At 40.6% G+C, this 25,051-nt stretch overlaps 1 protein-coding gene across 1 annotated transcript in view; it reads right to left on the bottom strand.

Moving 5' to 3' along the window:
* Positions 1 to 518: 518 nt before the first annotated feature.
* Positions 519 to 25,051, bottom strand: part of LOC106870860 (dnaJ homolog subfamily C member 13) — a 72,510-nt gene continuing 47,977 nt past the window's right edge. Inside the window, exons 35-56 of the mRNA XM_052976504.1 lie at positions 24,542 to 24,620; positions 23,612 to 23,747; positions 23,134 to 23,318; positions 21,632 to 21,706; positions 21,378 to 21,494; positions 20,282 to 20,632; positions 19,573 to 19,677; positions 15,998 to 16,060; positions 12,370 to 12,486; positions 11,900 to 11,953; positions 10,957 to 11,089; positions 9,946 to 10,037; positions 9,600 to 9,699; positions 8,821 to 8,895; positions 8,043 to 8,243; positions 6,951 to 7,032; positions 6,179 to 6,395; positions 5,349 to 5,528; positions 4,671 to 4,811; positions 3,337 to 3,477; positions 2,665 to 2,764; positions 519 to 2,102 (exon numbers count right to left, since the gene is read on the bottom strand). Of these exons, the coding sequence (XP_052832464.1) occupies positions 2,005 to 2,102; positions 2,665 to 2,764; positions 3,337 to 3,477; positions 4,671 to 4,811; positions 5,349 to 5,528; positions 6,179 to 6,395; positions 6,951 to 7,032; positions 8,043 to 8,243; positions 8,821 to 8,895; positions 9,600 to 9,699; positions 9,946 to 10,037; positions 10,957 to 11,089; positions 11,900 to 11,953; positions 12,370 to 12,486; positions 15,998 to 16,060; positions 19,573 to 19,677; positions 20,282 to 20,632; positions 21,378 to 21,494; positions 21,632 to 21,706; positions 23,134 to 23,318; positions 23,612 to 23,747; positions 24,542 to 24,620 (2,842 nt within the window). The 3' untranslated portion in view covers positions 519 to 2,004. The remainder of the gene's footprint in view (positions 2,103 to 2,664; positions 2,765 to 3,336; positions 3,478 to 4,670; positions 4,812 to 5,348; positions 5,529 to 6,178; positions 6,396 to 6,950; positions 7,033 to 8,042; positions 8,244 to 8,820; positions 8,896 to 9,599; positions 9,700 to 9,945; positions 10,038 to 10,956; positions 11,090 to 11,899; positions 11,954 to 12,369; positions 12,487 to 15,997; positions 16,061 to 19,572; positions 19,678 to 20,281; positions 20,633 to 21,377; positions 21,495 to 21,631; positions 21,707 to 23,133; positions 23,319 to 23,611; positions 23,748 to 24,541; positions 24,621 to 25,051) is intronic.

Raw genomic sequence — 25,051 nt, 5'->3', positions numbered from 1 at the left:
CCCTCATCAATTCACTGGCACTGATCTTACCAATACTGAAAGATGAAAGACAAAGCTGACCTGAACAGCATTTGAACTCATAACAGAAAGCATCCAGAAGAAACGCTGCTAGCCCAACACCTGAGAAATAATAATAATGATAATCGTTTAAAGTCTGCTTTCAATGCTGGCATTGGTTAGATGGTTTGACTTGAGGACTGGTAGAGTTTCTACAGCTGGATGCCCTTCCTAATGCCAACCACTCTGAGAGTGTAAATAGTGCTTTAATAATCCTCTCTATTAATGGCCTGAAATTTTGAGTGGGGAGGGGACTAGTCAATTACATCAACACCAGTGGTCAACTGGTAATTGTTTTTATCGACCCTGAAAGGATGAAAGACAAAGTCAATCTCACCAGAATTTGAACTCCTATGAAGATAGATGGGGTGCCACTAAGCATTTTGCCTGACATGTTAACAATTTCGCCAGCTTGCCCCTTTAATAATAATAATAGGCATTGCTATGTGGTAAGAAGCTTGCTTGCCAACCTGATAGTTCCAAGTTCAGTTCCACTGCGTGGCACCTTCTACTATAGCCTTGTGAGTGGATTTGGTAGACAGAAACTGAAAGAAGCCCATCATATATTTGTGTAGGGGTCCTTGTCTCTATGTTTATCACTCATCACCACATGACAACTGGTGTTGGTTTGTTCATGTCCCCCATAAGTTAGCAGTTCAGCAAAAGAGACTGACAGAATAAGTACTACGCTTAAAAAAAAAAAGTCCTGGGGTCAATTTGCTCGACTAAAACCCTTCCAGGCGATCTGCTGTCAAAATGACTGAAACGGGTAAAATAATTAATGGAACTGTAACACCTACAAAAATCATCACTGATGGAAACTGCAAGTGTTCTCCACAGGGTTCGTAAACACATGTCCCCTTAGAATTCAGGCCATGGACAGCTGACCCTTTCCATCAAATAATAATAATATTTTTTGTTTTTCAACTTCTTTCTACAATAGGCACAATGCCAGAAATACTGTGGGGAGGGGACTAGTCAACCCTCCAGTACATGACGGGTAATTATTTCATGGACCCTGAAAGGGCAAAAGGCAATGTCAACCTCTGTGGCATTTCAATTTAGGACATAAAAGAGCAGACCCCAAATGCCTCCAAGGACCTTTGTCCAACATGTTAATGATTGCGCCAGCTCGACACTTCAGAAATTATCATGATAATAATAATAATGATGATAGAAACAGAAATTTAAAGTTGTATTAACAATAGTAATTATACAAGATAAACGAATGAAAATTCTTCGGATTAAAGTCTTTTTCTTTTGTTTTTCAAAATTATTATTAATGATAATAATAACAATGCCATTGCATATGTACTTCAATGCATGTGTGCTCATAGAACAGTATATATATATATATATACGTACTTCCATACATTTCATTTATACACACATACAAGTCTACATATATGCATACATATGTCTAGAGATGACAATACATGTGCATCAACATATATACACAGATCCTATATAAGCATATATCCAGACACACATCATACATGCCTGGCTATAAGAATCCAATTTCTAAAAAAGCTATTTTTCACTCTAAGACAAACAAAAAAAGAAACAAAGCACCATGTGTGTTGTAGCTGTTGCTGCTCCTATCCAAAATACGACAGATTGTCTTGGAGTAGTTCCATACTGTTTACGTTCGTCTGAGAGCACCGGAACAATTACTACATACTACAGATACAAATAAACACACTAATGTATAGAAACCTATATATATATACACACACACACTGCAGATGCATATATATATGATACACACACACAATTTAAGGAAAACACTAATGAAAGGAAGATCTGTCTGTGCGTCTCACGCACAACATTCAGAGATGCAGACAAAGATTCTGGAGTCAATGATGCTGTTGTTATTGTTGCATGGTTTTGTTTTGTTTTTTGGGGTTTTTTTTGGTATTTTAAATTATTTTCTGCAATTTTTTTTTTTCAGTGGAATTCCTCCTGGTGACTTGTGTCCAAAGGTGGCGGGGCATCGGGCAGGTTCGGACGTACTCCACTGGTTAAGTAGCCAGCAACTCCAGGACCTGAACAAAAAAAAATGTATTTTTACATGAATACACATATATATATATATAAATATACACATACATCTTATTCCACATTGCTCCACCATCTCAGCTGGCAAAAATGAATAATAGCTGTATTTCAAAAGGCCAGTGTGTCTGTGAAGGGCTCAGCCACTTGCACTGTAGCTTCATGAGTAAGCTGTTCTGCTGACCAGATCGACAGGAACATGCATTGTCATAACAGACAGAGTGCCAGTACTACACTGAGTTTCACCTGTGGGTGCACAAGATCTTCAAGCAAGCTGCAACGTGCCTGAAGATCCAAACTGTCTGTCTAACTTTTATTTTTGCTTGTCTGTCCTTGACAAGGTATGCATCCAAGTGCCACACATCAGACTAAGACCCCTAAGTGATGTCGCCAATTTAATCACCAACGGTTCGACCATGAAAGAAGAACTGGTTTGACTTGACCCAATACAGAGCTAATTCATACAGGGTAACTATAGTCTGTCATTCTACTAGATTCACCATATTTTAATACAAGAAACAGATGTCGTACAAAAGAAGACAGAGTTCTTACCTGTTAGATACCCCGATATGTTGGCGTCTGATATGAAAAGATCATGTTTTTGGTCCTTGTATTCTTTCCAAACAGTCGATTTATCTAAAATTGACGTCACCTGGAAGGAAAAATGGATACACTTGAAATATCTTCTAACTGTGGCCATGCTGGGGCACTACCGTTAAAAGTTTTTAATCAAATAAACATTCCCCCAGTACTTTTTTTTTGTTCTAATTGTGGTACCTATTTTACGGGGCCACCTTTGTTGAACTGCTAAGTTAGAGGGGGGTACATAAACACACCAGCACTGGTTATCAGGTGATAGTGGGAGGAGGGGACAAACATACATACATACTTTAACCTAACTCTTATTCCTTTACCAAAAAAATATGATGAGGGGTCGAGGCTGGAGAGCCAGCCCAAAGGTTGGAGTGGACTGCACCTACTTACCTCAGTTGCTATGGTATTGAGGTAGATCTGGCCACCCCCGTTAGCTGGGACAAAACCCGGATTTAAAGCACTAGATGATGACAAAGGAGGAGTGGATAATGTAGTCCACTGTTAATTAAAACAGAAAATATACAGGATGGTCATGGCTGAGAGGCTTTAATCCCAGGTCTGTTCTATCAGAGTTGATATAGATCTAAACAACAACTAGCTTGTAGATGCCAACGAGGAGTTTCATCTCACCTGTTCACCGTACAATAGGCTTCTCTGCATACACTTCAGGGCTTTCACAATCTGAGCTTTGGTAGCAGCAGGGTTTTCTGTAGCTTCTAGAGGATTCTGTAGCACCCACAGCAGGAATGGTATCATCTCCTGTTTGATTGCCTTGATAGATCAAAGAGAGAGAGATTAAGGTAGTGAGGTAAGTTAGATAGACATATATAAGACAAATTTGCTGGACAGGCAGGTGAAATGGGACAGATTGGTAGGGTGGATAAAGAGGGAGGTTAGACAGACAAGAGAGGAAGGTAAAGTAGATAGATAGACAAAGACATGTTCGAGAGACAGACAGACATAGAGGTTAGACAAAGAGGGAAGGCTAGAGAAATATACACAAAAGAGACAAGAAATAGGATAGACTGGTTAAACAGATAGATAAGGACAATACAAACTGGCTCTCTGTTGGTTATGACAATGAGGGTTCCAGTTGATCTACACCTTGGTCATGAAATTAATGTGAAAGTGGATGAGTGCTCCACAGATACATGTAGCCTTTGGGTAGTTCTTAGGGAGATTCAGCATGACACAGAATGTGACATGGCCATTTGAAATACAGGTACTAATCATTTTTGCCAGTTGAGTGAACTGGAGCAATGTGAAATAAGGACACAATGTCCTGCCAGGAATTTAACTCACGACCTCACGATCGTCAGCCGAATACCTTAACCACTCAGTTAGGGGCCTCTACAAATTCAGTAGATGGAAGCTGTATCTTCTACTATAGTCACATTAAGTAAATTTGGTAGACAGAAACTGTGTGGAAGCAGATCATGTGTGCGGGTGTGTGACCGCGTTGGTTTGTTTACATCCCTGTTAAGTTAGTACTAGGGTCGATTTCTTCAACTAATCCTGCGAGGTGGTGCTCCAGCATGGCCGCAAACTCCAATGACAGACGAAGAACACAGATAACTAGATGTAAAGGGAGATAACTTGGTGATCAAACTACAAGGCGGAATTTTCGTTCACTGCCTCGATTTAACTCCCTTTTGCATCACATGCGCACTGCGTATGCATATACATACGTACGACAGGCTTCTGGACAGTTTCCGTCAACGATATGTTAATAATAATAAGAAGATTTTGCAGACCCAAGATTACGGAATATTTCTGCAAAGTGCTGTGAAGCAAGACCAAACCCAGAAGTTACACTGTTGCAAATTAGACTCGTTAACCACAAAACCAAGCTTATCCAATGATACACCCCTGGGATCAGTGTTACTTAAATGACTACCAAGCCCCGTTCTATCTTCGTATAACGATTCGGTACAACAACGTGAAACAGAGAAACAAGTACATACCTGCGAAACAAGCTCCTCTTCGCCTTTCTCAAACATTTTGGCCAAGCACTCAGCAGCAAACACAATCATATCTTTGCGAGTCTTCATACCAGCTTTCAGAGAGCCTATACACTCTATTGAGCCCATGCTCCGTATACATAACTGCAACAGAAGAAGGCAACAGAGGGGAGAGATAACTCATATATGTGATGATGTAAAAGAGTGTATTGACAGAATATTGGAAGATGAGTGGAGAGTGTAGGATCATAAGATGTGAGGAAAATGTAATCATAACATCGCAAAATGTGAGGAGAGTTTGTCATATAACTGTGAGGAGAATATAGTAATAAGACCATAAGTTGTGAGGTGATTGTAGTTATAAGACCGTGTGATGTGAAGGGAGGGTTATCATAGGACCATCAGATGTGAGGAGAGTGTTGTCATAAAACTGTAAAATGTTAGAAGAATGTAGTCATAAGACTATAAGACGTGCAGACAGTGTTGTCATTAAAATCTGAGTTGTGAAGAGAAGTGTCATATGTATCAGACATACTCTAAGTGCCATACTGTTAGATATGAAAAACATGTCAGAGAGAAAACTGAACTTTACTCGCAATTCGTCAACTGATTTAGTTTTTGTTATACTGTCATACATGAAAGAAGAGTCAATCAGAAAGAGAGAGAGAGAACATTACTTACCTCACTATTGCTCAGCTGGTGAAGAATTTGAATGGCAGATTTGGGTATAGCTGGGTTTTTGGCATGCATCACTTGGAATATATGGGGAATGTAGCCAAGGCCAGGGACTTGGTCGAGTAACGCAACCTGTGATTGGAATAAGCACACCAGTGCCATCGTCACTGTCTCCAAAATTTCACCCTGGGGACAATAAAAGAAAAATACATAAATGAAAGATGACCATTAAATGATGATGATGATGTGCTTTGGTGCCAGGTTGGCCCTGATCAAATTGAACTATATTCAAAGGCATTCCAACCATGACTAACCTGTCTTCTTTTCATTTTCCAGACAGAGTATCTATGACTACATTATGCAATGTGGACGTTTAAAAAGATGGGTGCTACATGTGGAATTTGGCTGCTATTTCTTACAGGCAGTAATGTAGAGGCTTCATTGTTGCCTAATAATTATGATTATCATTTGATAGGACAATAGAAGACTAATTCAATAATGAACTGAAGACACAGTAAAGTAGAGAGTGTGTGTATATGAAAGCAAAGTAGTAAGATGCCGTGGTAAGGAGATCATAATACACTAAGCTGTCACAGTAGCAATGTCATAACACAGCTAAGAAGTTACAGTAGTGATGTCATAAGACAGCTAAGATATCATAATGCAGTAAGCTACCACAGTAGGAATATCAGAAGACAACTACAACAACATGAAGGCGACACCCCTGACCACTTGAAAGTGGCACCCAACAACATGGTGTATCCTCCAGCATGAAGGTGACACGCACACACAGCCCCACAACAATGACCACAGTTCAATAAGTGAAAGGAACTTACATCTGGGGATCTATCTTCAATAAGGCGAACCCATTTCTCCATTAGCTCCGTCAGAAATTCCTTAGGCTTCCGTAGGACCCAACTGGGATTTGCAATGAACAGTCGTAAGAAGACACCTCCGATCGCAAGTTCTCCCTGCACGTCAGAGTAAACCATGGCAAAGTCATCTGGGAGGCTCCATCTGGTGTCAGGGTTGTCTCTTTGGGCACGATAATGTCTGCAATAGAAAGAGACAATACATACATGTGTGTGTGTGTGTGTAAAAAGCACTAGCGATGGTGCCATGTAAAAAGCACCCAGTACACTCTGTAAAGTGGTTAGGAAGGACATCCAGCCACACAGTGGGACTGAACCCAGAACCATGTGATTGGGAAGCAAGCTTCTTACCACACAGCCACGCCAGCACTTATGTACATGTAGAAACACATACACACAAATATACAGGCATGGCTCTATGGTTAAGAAGCATGCTTCTCGACCATGTGGTCTTGAGTTCAATAGCAATGCATGGCACCTTGCAAGGAAAGGAAACAAGATTTGGCTTCCATCCGGGAAATGGCTATATCAAATATGCAGGAAAGGATTAGGTAAGAACTCCATGTGGTGTGGATAGTGTGAATTACTGGTACACGATGTTGGGCGCGTGGTAGAGAGATTACAGGCAGACTGACAATGAATGAAGATTTTGTACAACAACAATAATAATAATAATAGACAATGCGAAGAGTGAAAATATATATACATACGCACATATGCATGTATAAGAACTTACTGAGCTTTAAGTTTCTTGATTAAGTCACAGACTTTCTCCCTGGCGTCATCATTCCAGATTAACTCTGGGTTCTCGTGTGTTCCTGAAAATAGAAATATACATATAGTTTACTAAGTGTGCATACAATGTGTGTGCGCCTGTATTTTTGTGTTTAATGCATCTTTATAGGTGCATATGTTTATGAGTATGTTTTAGTATGTGTATTGGAATGTGTGTGTCTGTTGGGGTTTGTGTATTGGTGAATGTATGCATGTGTGTATATAACTGTTTTTAAATGTCTGCGCGTATGACAAGGGCTCAGTAGAGTAGCTAGAACATATAACACTTAGGGCAGATACTGAGTTTTCCGTCCTCTCCTCAGAGGTACCTGGGCCTCCAGGCCTCTATACAGGTTTACACAGCAGACCCAATAGAGCTTCCCCCAAAAAGCATCACCTAGAGCAGATCCCACCACTGCCCCAAATTCACATGTATGGTCCAATGACAAATATGAAAAAAGAGAGACGCACACGATATATGTTTGGTGCGCAGGTTAAGCAGCAAACCTGCGGTCACAAGTCTCTCCAGCCATGGCTACCACGTCCTTATAATCAAATGCACGTATTTCTTAACGTAGTTAATGGTAACTAAAACGGAAATATCTCCAATTTCTCACATTAGCGCTAATATTTCAGGGGAGGCTACTCTGGCATTCTTCATTAGAGTTATCGCCCTGTAGAAGATATTTTTAATTGATTGGAGGGGAACCTGCTAGAAATAGTAGCTGAAATCTTTGAAGTCACTCTCTGACATTTAAATTAAAAAAACAAAAAAGAAAGAAAAGGAAGGACGGACATATTCGATGATGTACTTTGACGTGAACTACATCCCAGATGACAGGATTGTCATATATGGAGTGTCTCTATGACAGTAGCTTGGCAAAAAATGGACTTGTCGACCACTCCAAAACACAAACAAATGAAGTCATGGTCATCAAAATTTGGTCAGAGCTGACCACTTATTTAAGGTTACACAACATAGTGTAGGGCTTGAGGAAAAAAAAAGAAAGGGGGCTTGAGGAAAAAAAAAGAAAGGGGGCTTTTTAAATCTTACCTTCAAACATATGTACACTGGCTTCAGGAGAGTCTCGCATCGCATCCATGAAAATATTAGGAAGAAATTTGGCTAGAATAATCCGCACCTTAGGGCCGACTAATTTATCACTCAACATTTTTGCAAATAATTCCGAGGTTTTCTCTCGGACTAACGGATTCACCGAATTGCAAAACAGGTCCAATAAATATACAAGGGCTCCTGAAAAAAGAGATTTTTTTTTTGTTAAATACAAATTGTAATACAATCAGACAAAAAGATAGGGATTTATTACCAATTCGAAATTTCCAAAGGGAGGGACAAAATAATAATGAAATTATTGTGTACATAGCTCAGGTGCACTATAACTCATCAAAGGTGCACGTATAGTACACAGAATTATGCACAAAAGTCAGGAAAGTGTACAGTGAAACATTTTAACATTAAAAGGCAATCTTTATGTCAAAATTAACCTGGATGTTTTGTAGAGCACCGAATACTGTGTTATTTACTTTGATAAGATGTCTCCAGGACACAGCATATCATGATTATTTTAGAATTTAATTAAAACAATTAAGGAGTGTAATTTTGTTAGGAATACAGTAATGAATAGATTAATACATAAAAATCCTTTTCTCCCAGCAGAAGTGCAGCTGAAATTGGGCAGGGTGCATTTAAATAGCACATGTGCAGCTGAAATTAGGCAGGGTGCATCTAAATAGCCCATGTGTCTTTTATGCCATCAAAAAATGGCACTTTGGAAATGCTGAAACATAAATATAAAAGCTTGTGCACAAACCTTTCGATAAAGCTTCTTTCACAATTTTTGTGTTTGACATCAAAGCAAACAAACTTTCTAATATCAGCAGATGACCTGAAGAACAAAAAAATTAAGAAAATTATGAAGCTAACTATGTAACCACATGGTTTCAGGTTCAGTCCCACTGCATGGCACCACCTTCAACAAGTACCTTCTATAGACATGGCGGCGTTCACCAATGTGTGTGTCTTGTTTGTCCGCTACCAACAAGTGACAACTGGTGTTGGTGTGTTTACATCCCCGTCACTAAGCAGTTCAGCAAAACAAGACCAATAAAATAAATACCAGGCTTTAAAAACAAATAAGTACTGGAGTCGGTTCATTCAACTAAGACAATTATTCAAGGTGGTGCCCCAGCATGGCCACAGTCTAATGACTGAAACAAGTAAAAGATAAAATGTAAGGGAGGGTTTAGTCTTGTATTTTCAATGTAAAAGGGATTAAATTTTTTTTTTTTTTTTTTGTAATGTAAATGAAGGTTAATGCTTTTCTTATTTAATCCAAGGGAGGATTAGCTATGCTTAAAACATGAGAAATCACATTTTCAGAAGATGTATAAAATGGAGGGATTAGATCTTTCCTATGCTGCCATTAGGCAATAATGGTTTCTAAAAAAAAAACAGTGGGTGAGGTTACAAGACCAGAAATTTGGAGGATGGATGAACAGTTGATATCATTGGACCCCAGCATATGACTGGTACATTTAAACTCTACAAGGATGGTAGGCTACGGCTGAGTTGAGGAAATAATGCGCTTACATTGAGGTAATCCCTGAATGGCAAGTAAGAGATAGGAGAGGATCTCAGAAGCTGCAATATCATTCACGCATTCCTGGTTGGAAGTCACACTGTTGATCACCTGTATGGGAAAAGAAAATAATAATAATAATAATAATGATGATGATGATAATAATAATGGTTTGAAATTTTGGCACAAAGCCAATAATTTTAGGAGAGGGAGTGTGTCGAATGCATTGACCCCATTGTTCTACCGGTACTTAATACAGCATTACATCTGAGAGGCATAATCGTGAATGTGAAAGGTCTAACACAGTTGTTCCCTGATACATGAGATATAAAATAAAGAGCTCTCCTTCAGACTGACCTCAAGTGTACACTGCTGTAGTTTAGCACAGTTCTCAAGTCGCAGCAGGGAGAACAACAATTTAAAATGTCCAATACACTGAATTTCAACACCTGAAATACAAAAGGATGGAAAAAAGAAAAGGATAAAAATAGGTAATTTTAGTTTCAAGATATTTTACAGAAAAAAATTAATTTCCTGGTCGTGGCGGTGCGAAAGAACGGTCTCTGTATGCCGTGTTAACAATACAGATCTGTCTCAAGAAAAGTTTCCCTTCAAGATCCAAGATGCAGGTCTTTTATTTGTCTCGGTCAAAGGTCGTGGCCATGCTGGAGAGCTTTTCTATGGAAGATCAGATGCTACAACAACATCATTGCTTTTGACATCCACTTCTACATGCCTGTATGGGTCGGGCGGAATTGAGGGAGATTTTCAACAGCCAGGTGCCCTTCTCGCCAGCCCTTGCTCGTGACCAGACATGTTCTCACAAAATATTTCATATGAATAATGCTTGTATGATGGTGACACTCGTTTACAACCACTACAGTGTCTCACAAACAAAGAAACTCAAACACACAAACATTCTCACACAAATATACATACACTCATCTATATATATATATATAAATATATATATATATATATATATATATATATATATATGCACTTGCCCAAGGTACCACGCAGTAGGACTGAACCCGGAACCATGTGGTTGGGAAGCAAACTTCTTACCACAGCCACTTCTGCATATACATAAATATATAACTTTGACAAGCTTCTGCACAGTTTCCGTCAACCAAATTTCACTTCACTCACATATCAAGCATTGATCAATACAAGGATATGATCGGATAGATTTGCCCTAGGTACCGCTCAGTGGAATTGAACCCAGGACCAACATGTATGCAAAACAAACCTCTTGGCCACAGTCATAGCATGTTCCCATCATCAGAGACCAAAACTCAGAAACCAATCAAAACAAACTTTAAGGACAAACAATACAGGAATGGAATTATCTTTATCACTACTAACCAGGATTATTTTTTATCACATTTCTCAAAGCTTCCAGGGCCATTTCAACATTCTTTAATCGGTCACTCGTACTTCCCTGTCCACTGCCAAAGTTACGGTTTTGTTGCTGAAGAGCCATCAAAGAGTACAGATACTGAAAAAACAAAAATCATTGAAATGGTATTAAGCATTGGATAACACAATTGCAGCATATCTTAGTTATACTCTTTTACTTGTTTCAGTCATTTGACTGTGGCCATGCTGGAGCACCGCCTTTAGTCGAGCAAATCGACCCCAGGACATTCTTTGTAAGCCTAGTACTTATTCTATCGGTCTCTTTTGCCAAACCGCTAAGTTACGGGGACGTAAACACACCAGCATCGGTTGTCAAGTGATGTTGGGGGACAAACACAGACACACAAATATTAATACCAACCACTCTACAGAGTGTACTGGGCGCTTTTTTCATGACAGCATTACCAGTGCATTTCCAGTGGCACCAGCAACCACATCAATGTTTTTCATGTGGCGCCTTGGATTTAGAATTTCAATTCTGTTGTGGTGGGCAGATCTTCTCAAGTACAGTTAAAGTTAATTTACTTATAATTAAAGTTAATTTAATTATAATTACCAAGGCTTTAATAAAGAAATCATTAAGGAATGCAAATACTGAAGAAAGGAAATGGTTTAAAATCAGCATGCAGAATGACATCATATCATAAATATAATTACTGAGTTTTAAGAAATGATCAAGAAATGTAACACACATACAACAGGCTTCCATGCAGTTTCCACAACCAAATCCACTCACAAGGTGTTTGTTTGGCCTGGGGTTATATAGAAAACCTTTGCCCAAGGTGCCACATAGTGGTTGAGAAGCAAACTTCTTACTATGCAGCCATGCCTGGCTGTTATAATAGCAGGTGATTATAAGAAAATACATAAAAATATATTATATATTTACCTGAGCTTCAGAACCAAGGAAGTCTAAAAGGTCAATTGTAAAACCTTTGGGGTTCTGGAAAAAGAAAAGAAAGAAAGAGTTAATCTAAAGGTCAGATCGTGTGTGTGTGTGTGTGTGTACACCATTTAATATCCACTTTTACACGCTTGCAAATTCACCAAGGCAGATTTTCTATGGTTGACCCTGGTATTTTATTTAGTCGACCACAGTGGAATTTGAACTCGGAATTTTAACAGTGGAAACACATACTGCTGAGCATTTGGTTCCATGTGCTAACAATTCTGTCACCTCACTGTCTTTAATAATTCTTTCTACTATAATAAACACAATGCCGCCAAGCATTTTGCTGAGCGTGCTAGTGATTCTGCCAGCTCATCATCTTAATAACAATATCATATTTTTTATTTTTAATTAAAAAAAAAAACAAAATATAGAGGAGAGGTACGCATGAGATTTGAAACTGCACATACCTCAAGTACAAAAGTGGGTTGCTCATTGTAGACACGCACAAAGATTTCGCCAACAACCAATTCCTTCTCGTGATCCTTGAATACAAACTTAGCACCATAGTCAGGGTCACAATCTCCCTGAAAGAAAGGAGACATTTACAGACATTTAGCTTTTTTTTCTGTAACACACCGTGCCAGCACACAAGCCATCACCACCACCATTACTACTACTACCACCACCACCACCACCACCATTACTACTACTACTACTACCACCACCACCACCATTACTACTACTACTACCACCACCACCACTGCTATTACTACTACTACCACCACCACCATCACCACTACTACTACTACTACTACCACCACCACCATTACTACTACTACTACCACCACCACCATCATCACTGCTATTACTACTACTACTACTACTACCACCACCACCACCACCACCATCACCACCATTACTACTACTACTACCACCACCATTACTACTACTACTACTACTACCACCACCACCATCACCACTGCTATTACTACTACTACCGTCACCACCAATAGAGTGGTAACCAAATATCACTGCCACCACAATCACTAATCCCACCGGCGACCTGTCTCAACAGCCTCACCACTAACACTGCCACCTAAACTATCAACACCACCACCACCACTGCTGCTATTAACAGTAACACTAACATAGCCGCCGCCACCACCATCAGCAACGTCTAACATTCTATGTACTCTTTAGCTTACTTCAGTCATTAGACTGTGGCCATACTGGGGCACTGGCTCAAAGAATATGTAGTCAAATGAATTGACCCCCAGCATTTATTTTTGGGTTTATTAAAAGCCTGGTACATATTCTATCGGTCTCTTTTGCCAAACTGCTAAGCCACAGGGACATAAACACAACACCAGTTGTCAAGTGGGGGTGGGGAACAAACACAGACACAAAAACAAACACATACACACATATATACACGATGGGCTTCTTTCAGTTTCCAGCTATCAAATCCACTCACAAGGCTTTGGTCGGCCCGAAGCTATAGTAGAAGACACTTGCCCAAGGTGCCACGCAGAGGGACCGAACCCAGGACCATGTGGTTGGGAAGCAAGCTACTTACCACCCAGCCACACCTCCATTATCTTTTGATAACCTGTGCTCCAAGTGTCCCTCATCCCTGACAGTAAATGGTTAAAAAAAACAAAAAAAAACACCCATACCTCAAGTGCCATGGACCTAAAGACAAACATTGATACTGGGGGTGGGGGGGGTCTCCAACCGAAAGATACCCTACAAGAAACAGGGTTACTGCCTGCTATCCCCCCCCCCATCAATCCCCCAAACCTTGTATAGAACCAAGAGCTGTGCCTTGACTCCATTCTATAGGCCTTGAATTATGTACACTTGGTCATTACAAGATCTACAGTGATAGTCACTGGGGTTCACTGTGTTTATAATAAGAACACAAGGGATTGTCTGTATAATTCGGGAGGAAGAAATGCCACAGGGTGTTTACGGAAGTGGTGGGAATATTCTGGTTTACCAGTTTGTCTTTGGTGTTATATTTTTTTGTGGTTATACATCAACAACACACATATACACACAGTCACAATGGGCTTCTACATAGTTTCCACTGACCAAATTCCACTCCCCCAGACAATTTGAAGTAATAAGCACAAATTTGAGGAGTTGGTGGAATAACACCAGATCCACCTGACCATCACTACACCTGCCCGGCTGACGCTGTACCCACCTGGTCAACCCCCACATTTGTGTGGCCATTGCCACATCCACCCAGCCAATGGTGCATCCACCTGGTCGACCCCACACCTACCTGACTGATGCCACACCAGCAGGCCAACGACACAACTGCCAGGCCAACACCATACCTGCCAGGTCAATGCTGCACCCAACTAGTCAACCCCACACCTGCCAGGCTAACATTGCCAACACCCAGCTAACCAATGCCACGCCCACCTAGACTCCCTCCCCCATTACAGAGAAATCAAGCAACAAAATCAGAGAATGAAAGTAACAAAATTCATAACATAGGCATAGTAATGTGTGAGACTGACAGACAGTCAGGCAAGCAGATGGGCAGAGAGAGAGAGAGAGAGAGAGAGAGAGAGAGAAAGAGAGAGAGATACATATATCAAAACAGAAAGTGAGAGAGACAGACAGACAGAAGACAAACCAGAGACAGAGACAGACACAGAGAGAGGGGGAGGGAGAGAATGAGAGACAGAACAAGACAAACAGCTGGAGACATAAAAGCAGAGAGACAGAGAGACAGAACGAGACAGACAGCAGGAGACATACAAGCAGAGAGACAGAGTGACAGAACGAGACAGACAGCTGGAGACATAAAAGCAGAGAGACAGAGAGACAGAACGAGACAGACAGCAGGAGACATACAAGCAGAGAGACAGAACGAGACAGACAGCAGGAAACATACAAGCAGAGACAGAGAGACAGATAGACGAGAGAGACAAGCATATAGATAGACAGACAACAAGAAACACACAAGAATAAGGAGGAAAGAGAGAGAGAGAGAGAGAGATAGAGAGAGAGAGAGAGAGAGAGAGAGAGAGAGAGAGAGAAAGAGAGTAAAACGTTAATAGACTCTACACGCCAGGTGACGTATTAACAAGTCGACAGATGAAGAGTGTAAATAGAATGCAAAAGTTGACCCTTTTTGGGACCAGCTGACATCACATCTGGCCCAGGACCTTTTGTTTTAAAAGATTCCCCTTCAAATTAAAACCTTCTGCCATATATTTTAAGAGCTTTTCACTTAATTTTGCTTCAAACACGAGCATGCCAACAACCCCCACCGATCGAGGGGAGGGGGGCTAGAACAACGTGAAATGAAGTGTTTAGCTCAAGAACACAATGTGCCGCCCAGTCAGGGAATCGAACTCACAATCTAGCAATCGTGAGTGTAACAGCCTAACCACTAAGCCACATGCCTTCACTACATATATATATATATATATATATATATATATCATCATCGTTGTTCAACGTCTGCTTTCCATGCTAGCATGGGTTGGACGATTTTACTGAGGACAGGTGGACCTGGAGGCTGCACCAGGCTCCAATCTGATCTGGCAGAGTTTCTACAGCTGGATGCCCTTCCTAACGCCAACCACTCTGAGAGTGTAGTGGGTGCTTTTATGTGCCACCGGCATATACACACACACTCTATGGTGGCCTTCTCCACCACTGCTTGATGACCGGTGCTGGTTTGTTTACATCCCGGTAATTCACCAGTGTGGCGAAACAAACTGATAGAATTAGTAGCAGGCTTACAAAAAGACAAGCACTGGGATTGACCTGTTCAACTCAAACCCATCAAGGTGGTGCTCCAGGAAGGCCACAACCCAACGACTGAAGCAAGTAGACGAGACAAAACACAAACGAGGTAGATTTAAAAGAATCATCATTAGTTGGGAAATTACTGAACCATTTTTTGTTATTGTTGAGAGGAAATGTTACGGCGAGAAGAGAAAAATGGTAAATGCAGCAAAAAAAAAAAACAATAAAAAAAACCAGATGCACAGAGATGCAGTTATGTTTAAAACGGATGCACGCCGGTTTGCATGCAGAGTGCATATTCAATATACAGTCGTTACGCACCATCTCACCAATTTGTAGAAAACTGTCGTCTTTGTGGCATGTTGAAGCGTCTAGAAACCATTTCTGGAAAAATGGTAAAACTCAGATTTTAATATAAATTAATTCTTCAACAAACTCACCGAGATTAACTTCTGCAAACAGCAGCAGCAGCAGTAGTAGTAGTAGTAGTAGTAGTAGTAGTAGTAGTAGTAGTGGTGGTGGTGGTGGTAGTAGTAGTAGTAGTAGTAGTGGTAGTGGTAGTAGTAGTGGTAGTAGTGGTAGTAGTAGTAGTGGTAGTAGTAGTAGTAGTAGTAGTAGTGGTGGTGGTGGTAGTAGTAGTAGTAGTAGTAGTATTTGATAGTGGTGATGGGAGTTCTAATACTGGTAGTGGTGGTAGTAGTGGTGGTGGTAGTAGTTGTAGTAGTAGTAGTATAGTAGTGGTAGTAGTAGTAGTTCTTGATAGTAGTTATGGGAGTTCTAATACTAGTAGTGGTGGTGGTAATAGTAGCAGAGGCAGTAGTAGAAATAGATGTAGTAACAGTAAACTAAATGTTGCAGTACATGTACTAGTAGTAGTAGTAGTGGTGGTGGTGGTGGTGGCTCGAAACAGTATTTGTAGTAATAGTGCTTGCAATAGTAAACTAAATGTAGAAGTAGTAGTAGCTGGTAGTCGTGGTAGCAGTCTTAATATAGGTGGTGGTGGTGGTGGTGGTGGTGGTGGTATGGTAATGATATCTGAGTAGTAGTTGATGTGGAGGTACTAATGGCACTTGTGAGTGTAGTTCTAGTAGTGGTGGTTGTGGTATGGAAGCAAAGAATGTATGGAGACCTCACAGTGCCATAATTTTCTAATGCGATCACAAAATTACATACCAGCGTCGGACAGAACGATGCGGTGAATTAAGAATTTACCATACTCAACCCCAAGTAGATAACTGGTATTTTGGAGAAGCATATGACAGGATGTGGTAAATTTAATGTACACCTCAAGATTCCTGGTACCCCTACACCAGAAATAATAATGTGGGTGGTGAGGGACCAGATAATCTGGTGAAATTAAGATTCAGATCGTAAGGAAATCACATTAAAATACCACAAGGTATTTTATGTTGGTGCTCTACTGATTCTGCTAATGCACTGACCTAGCACTTGTATCAATAATGATCCTCTTTATTTGCCACATGGGATATGTATAAGGTGGTCTTAAGAATGTCCCACTTGTTGGTGCATGTGGGTGACTGGAATAGCATCTCAGATGTACACTGGGATTGTGTGAGAGTAGCCAATAAGAGAGAGGAGAGATGAGCACGTAAAAGCCTCACCAACCCTCCAAGGAGGTTCCAACAAGCTCATGGGAACCAACTGGATTTGTGGAATGTACCTCAGTTGACTTGGATGAATTTCATTGGTTCATCAAGGTCACACTTAGAACAAAACATATAAGAGGGAGCTGAAAAGTTCCTGGATATCACAAAAAGCCAGTCTGGAGGCCCAACCTTCCAAGTTCTTTTACAGGGCTTAGAAAAACTGAAAGACCACTGCAATAAATGTGTGAAACTGAGAGAGGGTGTATGTTGGATAGAATCATAATTAACTGATCCTCTTGCATTTTCTTTTACCCAAAGCCAGGAACTTTTCAGCACTCCTCCATATATAAGGTCAGCAGATAAGTGCATTAGATGCCCACAATTTCAGTTGGTCAGCTACAGAGACCACAACTCTGTGACATAGATGGTCAACATAGGAAGGATATATAGACAGAAGTCGGGTGAACGGAAGATGAACAAACACAAACAAGGATTATCAATTAATTCAGTTAACTCTTGTAATTAATTAGTAATTAATTCTGTCGTTCTTGGGAGGATGAGCATCAAAACTAAACTGCCCAAGAACATTAGTAACAGACATAGCAAACAAAAACAAACAAAAATGACAAAATATCTCATGGAATTACATTTATATAACAAAGAACAGTCTCCTTATATATTACTGCAGAACCTTCTCTTTATCTCACTATGTGTGTGTGTGTGTGTGTGTGTGTGTGTGTTTAAGATTAAGAAGTTCCACATGAGTAAATTTAAAAAAAAAAAGAACAAGAAATGCTTTGAGAATTTAACCATGAACAAAAGAAAGAGAATTCTATCAAAATATGCTGGTTTCAACAGTTTACTTAAGACAATTTAGGCACCGAGGTCGACTTTGCCGTTCATCCTTTCGGGGTTGATAAATTAAGTACCGGTTGCATACTCGGGTCGATTTAATCGACTGACCCCCTCCCCCAAAATTTCGGGCCTTGTGTCTAGAGTAGAAAATAACTTATTTCAATTCCAGCATGGAAGGTGTTTATAAGCCATTTAAAAATGCACAAAATCTGTTAGATTCAGTTTAACATTTAAATTGAATTTGTTGAAATATTTTTGTCACTTTGAAACCGGGACCTGTTCACTGACAAAACTGCTACTTTCTTAGATACAGCACAGAATTTTGTCAGTGAACAGGTCGTGGTTTCAAAGTGACAAAGTATTTTGACAAATTAAATTTAAATGTTGAAGTGAATCTAAAGGTTTTTGTGTGTTTTTAAATGGCTTATAAACACCTTCCACAGTGCAATAATTTTTGTTTCAGCACACGATCTCAGATCAGGCCACTTGCTATGCAAGTACATCTCCATAAGTATTTCAATTTATTTCCCCTTTTCTCTCAGTGTGACTAAATTGTCTTATAAAACTTGAAACCAGCATATTTTTTATAAAAATGTCATTTTCTTTCTGCAAGGTCATGCGCTGTTTATCTTGATATGAGATCACAATGTCGCGCACATGTGGTTGTGATGCATGTGCCTGGTGTATCCTTATCAGACGGGTAGTCATGATGGGTATACTGGGCTTCATATATTTTACCCCAGTGTCACTTTCAGACACAAGGACCAGCTGTTTTGAGGGCAGGAGGCTAGTGGAAGCTATCAACCTCCTGTATGAGACATCCTCCCTGTTGCTAACCGTCACGTGTTTCTAAGCAAGGTAATATTTCCCCATTGAAGAACAGGAAACAAACAACACTGCTTATTACAGTGGTGCTCATTTACAACCATCATGATATCAAGACAACGGAAAACATATATATATATATATATATATATACATACATATACAAATTGACACACATACATACATATATTACTCTTTTACTTGTTTCAGTCATTTGACTGCGACCATGCTGGAGCACCGCCTTTAGTCGTGCAAATCGACCCCAGGATTTATTCTTTGGAAGCCTGTACTTATTCTATCGGGCTCTTTTGCCGAACCGCTAAGTTACGGGGACGTAAACACACCAGCATCGGTTGTCAAGCGACGTTGGGGGACAAACACAGACACACAAACATATACACATATATACGACAGGCTTCTTTCAGTTTCCGTCTACCAAACCCACTCACAAGGCTTTGGTCGGCCCGAGGCTATAGTAGAAGATGCCATGCAGTGGGAATGAACCCGGAACTATGTGGTTGGTAAGCAAGCTACTTACCACACAGCCACTTCTGCGCCATATATTATATATATATATATACAAACACATACATACACATGTCTACTTACCTTCTTCAGTTGCTGATCAGTCAAATACTCTGTGAGTTGTGTCCGTGTGGAATTATTCCATATTAGGTAAGGGTTCTCTGTATTACTGTTCAACAACTTTAGAAGCTGACAAAGAGAACACAGAAAAATATTAACTATAACAGCAGTCACATATCTGTATGTGTGCACATGTCTGTGTGTGCATGTACACATATACACACATAAATACATATACATACACACATATTTACACAGACATAGACACACATGTACATACACACATATCATCATCGTTTAACGTCCGCTTTCCATGCTAGCATGGGTTGGACGATTTGACTGAGGACTGGTGAAACCAGATGGCTACACCAGGCTCCAATCTGATTTGGCAGAGTTTCTACAGCTGGATGCCCTTCTTAACGCCAACCACTCCGAGAGTGTAGTGGGTGCTTTTACGTGCCACGGGCATGAGGGCCAGTCAGGCAGTACTGGCAACGGCCACACTCGAAATGGTGTATTTTACGTGCCACCTGCACAGGAGCCACACACACACACACACACTGCAAAAGGGTGAGACAGACACAGGATCACCAGCTTCAATCGCCCTCAAAATATCCTCAGTCTTAAGATAGTATAGTACAAGATAATCTCATAGAAGACAGAATGGTAACATCTTTGATCAACATTACAGAGCAACATCCAAAAATTGCATCTTTGCAATTATTTTACTTACTTCAAACGGATTTTCATTGGCCAACTTCCTGGACAGATATGGAGTCAGCATGGCACACAAGGACTTCTTAACAGCCGGGTTGTCGGGACACGAGCCGTCTGCGGTACTATTGTAACCCGCTAACCGAGCACATGCTACCACACACAGACATGCCAACTGGTTCGACTCTTCCTGTTGATTGGAGTTCTTGTTCTTCTCCACGCCGCTCTCTTCCAAAGTGTAGTCATACTGGAACATGTACAGTAGCAGTGGCCAAATCACACCTGCCTGGTAAAGATGTGTCTGCAACCAGTAGTCAATGCAGAATGCACTAATGCAGGCGGCAACTTCAGAACACAGCTTCTGTAAATTCTGAGAGAGAGAGAGAGAGAAGTCAATTGATTTATTTAAGAAATGAGGAGAGTATTGTAGTTCACTTGAAGCATTGTGTATTGTTTGTAAAGGATAAAATATTTTGAGTGACACAACAATGCACTATAATACAAACGATGGACTATAATAACTGTTGTAATTTAATCATCCATAGTCATCATCATCGTTTAACGTCCGCTTTCCATGCTAGCATGGGTTGGACGATTTGACTGAGGACTGGTGAAACCAGATGGCTACACCAGGCTCCAATCTGATTTGGCAGAGTTTCTACAGTTGGATGCCCTTCCTAACGCCAACCACTCAGAGAGTGTAGTGGGTGCTTTTACGTGTCACCCGCACGAAGGCCAATCAGGCGGTACTGGCAACGGCCACGCTCAAAATGGTGTATTTTATGTGCCACCCGCACAAGAGCCAGTCCAGGGGCACTGGCAATGATCTCGTTCGAAAATCTTATAGTGTGATATAATATTTCAGATACCCCTAGGAATTGATATCAGCAAACACAGACAGTGAATTCCACTAAAGTTGACTGTGTCCATCCATTCATCCATCCATCGATGACCAAAATAAAAGACCCAAATAAAGAGATGGAGGAGGGGTGGTGGTGCTGATGAAAGTGACCAAAAACCCTTGGAGGTGGTGCAACATCATGGCCACCCTTCTTCTGCCGACTGAAACCAGCAAGAAGGAACAGTAAAAGAACAGATATACTCCCGTGTCTTACCTTGTAGAAAAGTATCTTTGTAAGGTCCCGGATAATAGATGCCATTTCTTGTATCTTCTCACGACATCCTTCAAATTGCGAAGCCACTGAGTAACACTGGGTAACATGCATGCAGACCTGGGTTAAAGAAGAACAGTAGGGAGAAAAAAAACCCCCAAAAAACATGGTTAATTAGTGGTTTGTTTGTTTTGAAGATATTTCCGAATTTAACAATTACAATCATCATCGTATTCTCTATTTGTAACAGTACGTACCTGAGCTGCAACATCAGCAGGTGTGGTGGAGAGACTCAACACATCAACACAACGAGTGAAAGCGTCTTGTAATGCCTGCAAGATAAGAAAAAAATATTACAAGTTTTAATGAAGTTTTGCTAAATATTTCAAACAGCAAAGTTTGTTTTTGTAACAAACTTTAATAATTTCCATGCAACCATCATCATCATCATTGTCATTAACATTACTTCTCAGTATAATTACTGATTTAATATCTTATGGAGATTTTCTAACTGGCTAATTTGCTTGTGGCAAGACCAGTGACTAGTTGTCACTTCATCATCATTGTTATTTAACGTCCGCTTTCTATGTTGGTATGGGTTAGATGGTTTGAGTGGAACTGGTAAAGAGAGATGCACCAGGTTCTGGTCTGACTTCACAAGGTTTCTACAGCTGGATGCCCTTCCTAATGCCAACCACTTTGCAGAGTGTGTTGGGTACCTTTTACGTGCCACCGGCACAGTTGTCATTTGCATTACACCAGCAACGGCCAGGACTACGATCTCACAGGTGCCATTTACACAACACTGGCAACAGCCACGACTACAGTTTCCCCTGGATTGATGAGTCTTCTCAAACACAGCATATCGTCAAGGTCTCAGTCACTTGTCACTGCCCCCGTGAGGCCCAAAATTCAAAGGTCATGCTTCGCCACCTCATCCCTTGCCTCCGTGAGGCCCGACATTCGAAGATCATGCTACCAACAACAGCCACAATTATGATTTCACTTGGCTTAACAAGTCTTCTCAAGCACTGCTAGCTGGAGCGAACTACTGCTATCTCTAGCAGACAAGTATCCACCACTGTGGGTGAACACAAATAGCTCGAAACCATATGGTCTAAAGGTCCCATTGTTTGAATATGGTAGAGGTTCACTCCCCTGCTTGCAATATATATTGGGTGCAGACTGCATCAAGGAACATGGGTGTTCCGTTCAGGTCCACGGTGCAGGGTAGACACATCCTTGGTCATGACTGATACAGCATTGGTGCAACATCGTCAAGACTAGTTTTGGTATCTGCTTGGAATCACAGACTCATAGACCAGGTTGGTAAGAGAGAGGTGGGGAGAGGGGGGGGAGAAAAGGAATAGAAAGAAAAAGAGAAAGAAAAGGGAAAAGAAAGAAAAAGAAAAGAGAAAGGAAAAAAGAAAAAGAAAAGAGAAAGGAAAAGAGAGAAAGAAAAAGGAATGTGGAGGAGGCATCCTCCTGAGGTTAAAATGGTAGTGATGCCAGTTCCTATGGAACAGCCATGTTGAAGCGATGATAAACATTACTTCATCATCATTATCATCATCTATATAATCACCCAGAGTTAAAACAGAAATTCAAACTGGATAAGGTAAGCCCCTAGAACATACCATATTAGGATGTAACACTTGATGGTCACATCGTAGGTCTCCTTTAACTAGTACCGACTTGTGGCTAAAACAACAACAACAACAACAATACTGAACGTGACAAAACAAAACTCTCCGCTCACCTCTATACCGTTTTCCCGTCGAAGTTCCTCCGCATTCAAAGCTGAGCAGTTGACTGTGTAATAAGCTGTCTCACTGGCAGCAGCCAAAAGTGGTGCAGATTTGGAGAACAAGGTCTCGTCTTGGGTTTCCATCTTTATAGTTTTTATCAGCATTGGATAACCAGCATATTTATATGGTTCTAGCACTGCAAACAGACCAGACAAGCATATCACATAGTTTGATAAAGTTGGCTTGCATATTTATGCATCAAATACTGAATAATCATAATAATAATAATAATAATAACAATAAAGAATAATAATAACCCATATACCCAAGGCACACAGAGCTGAGCTCGGAAGTGAAGTGAAAGCACGCTATAAAAAAGGCTATGATCACACACACACCATGCACAAAAACACCAAATAAAACAAATAACCAAGGAATCAGTGTGAGAACAATGTAGGAGGACAAAGGTCATCAACAGTTGTTGCTTACCACTCTTGTGTCTGTTGAACAGAATAGACTGAGCCTTGAGAATGAGGACGATGTTCTCCGGATCAGGGCCTTGGACAGCTTTCTTCTTTTTACTACAGAGAAACTCATAAGCCTTGTTGACCGTTTCAAACATTTCCTACAACAAAACAACAACAACAATAATGGTTTCAGATTTTGACACAAGGCCAGCAATTTTGAAGGGAGGGGGTTTAATCAATTACATTGACCCCCAGTGCTCGACTGCTACTTTATTTCATAAACCCTGAAAGGATGAAAGGCAAAAATCAACCTCTGTGGGATTTGAACTCGGGATGTAAAGTTAGAGGAAATGTGACTAAGTATTTTGTCAGATACACTAATGATTCTGCCAGCTTATTACTTCAAGCACATACAAAAGAACCCTTCGAACTTTGGGCCTCACAGAGGCAATGACAAGTGACCGAGACCTTTGGAAATATACCACGCTTGAGAAGATGTGTAAAGCCAAGTGAGATTATAGTCGTAGCTGATGCCGGTGTTTCGTAACTGGCACATGAAAATCAGCCACAACACACCTGGAGTGGTTAGTGTAAGGAAGGGCATCCAGCTGTAGAAACCATGCCAAATCAGGCTGGAACTTGCAGCTCTTCCAGTTTACCAGTTCCAGTCAAACTGTCCAGCTCATATCAGCATGGAAAGCAGATGTTAAATGATGAGGATGAGATCTTTGTAAGGGAGAAAAATCTTGCCTAAATTTCTCCCTTACATTAATACATTAATTGGAAGATATATTTTGTTAATTTTCAGTTTCCGCTAATAACATTAGCCATTCTGTACATAACAAAACAAAAAAAAAGGACAGGGTGGTTAGACACGGTTAGACTGTCTTTGACCCTAGGTCTACTAGATGAAGGTTGGGGTTAGGGTTTGAAACAACAAAAGGTGGCTTACCCTGCCATCGGGGTTCTTATCAGGATGGTATTTCTGGGCCAGTCGGAAGTAGGCCTTTCTTACTTTAGATTCTTCGTGTCTAGAGAAATGGAGGGAAGGAATGAGAGAATGACTGAATAACAGAATGGCAGAACTAAATGGAGAGAATGATGGAATGGCTGGACTGGACAGAATAAAATGGAGGGAATGAGGGAATGAGGGAATGAGGGAATGAATGAAAGAATGAAGACAATGAGTGAAAGAATTTGAGCATGAGTGAGAGAGTGGGAGGGAAAGAGAGAGGAAGGGGAGTGTGTGTGTGTGAGAGAGAGAGAGAGGGGGGGAAAAATAAAGTTTAATGAAGAGAGGAAAAAAAGCAATAGAGAAAGGGGGGGGGAAGAGAGACAGAAAGAGATTATGACAGAAAGTGTGTATATGTGCAAGGAGGGGGAGGGAGTATATGTGTGTGTGTGAGGGAGAGAGGGAAAAAACAAAAGTGTGAAGGAGAGAGGGAAAAAGTGATAGAGAAAA

Source organism: Octopus bimaculoides, chromosome 24 (genome assembly GCF_001194135.2).
Source record: "Octopus bimaculoides isolate UCB-OBI-ISO-001 chromosome 24, ASM119413v2, whole genome shotgun sequence".
NCBI classification, from domain to species: domain Eukaryota; kingdom Metazoa; phylum Mollusca; class Cephalopoda; order Octopoda; family Octopodidae; genus Octopus; species Octopus bimaculoides.
This window is presented reverse-complemented; position numbering and strand designations above follow the sequence as displayed.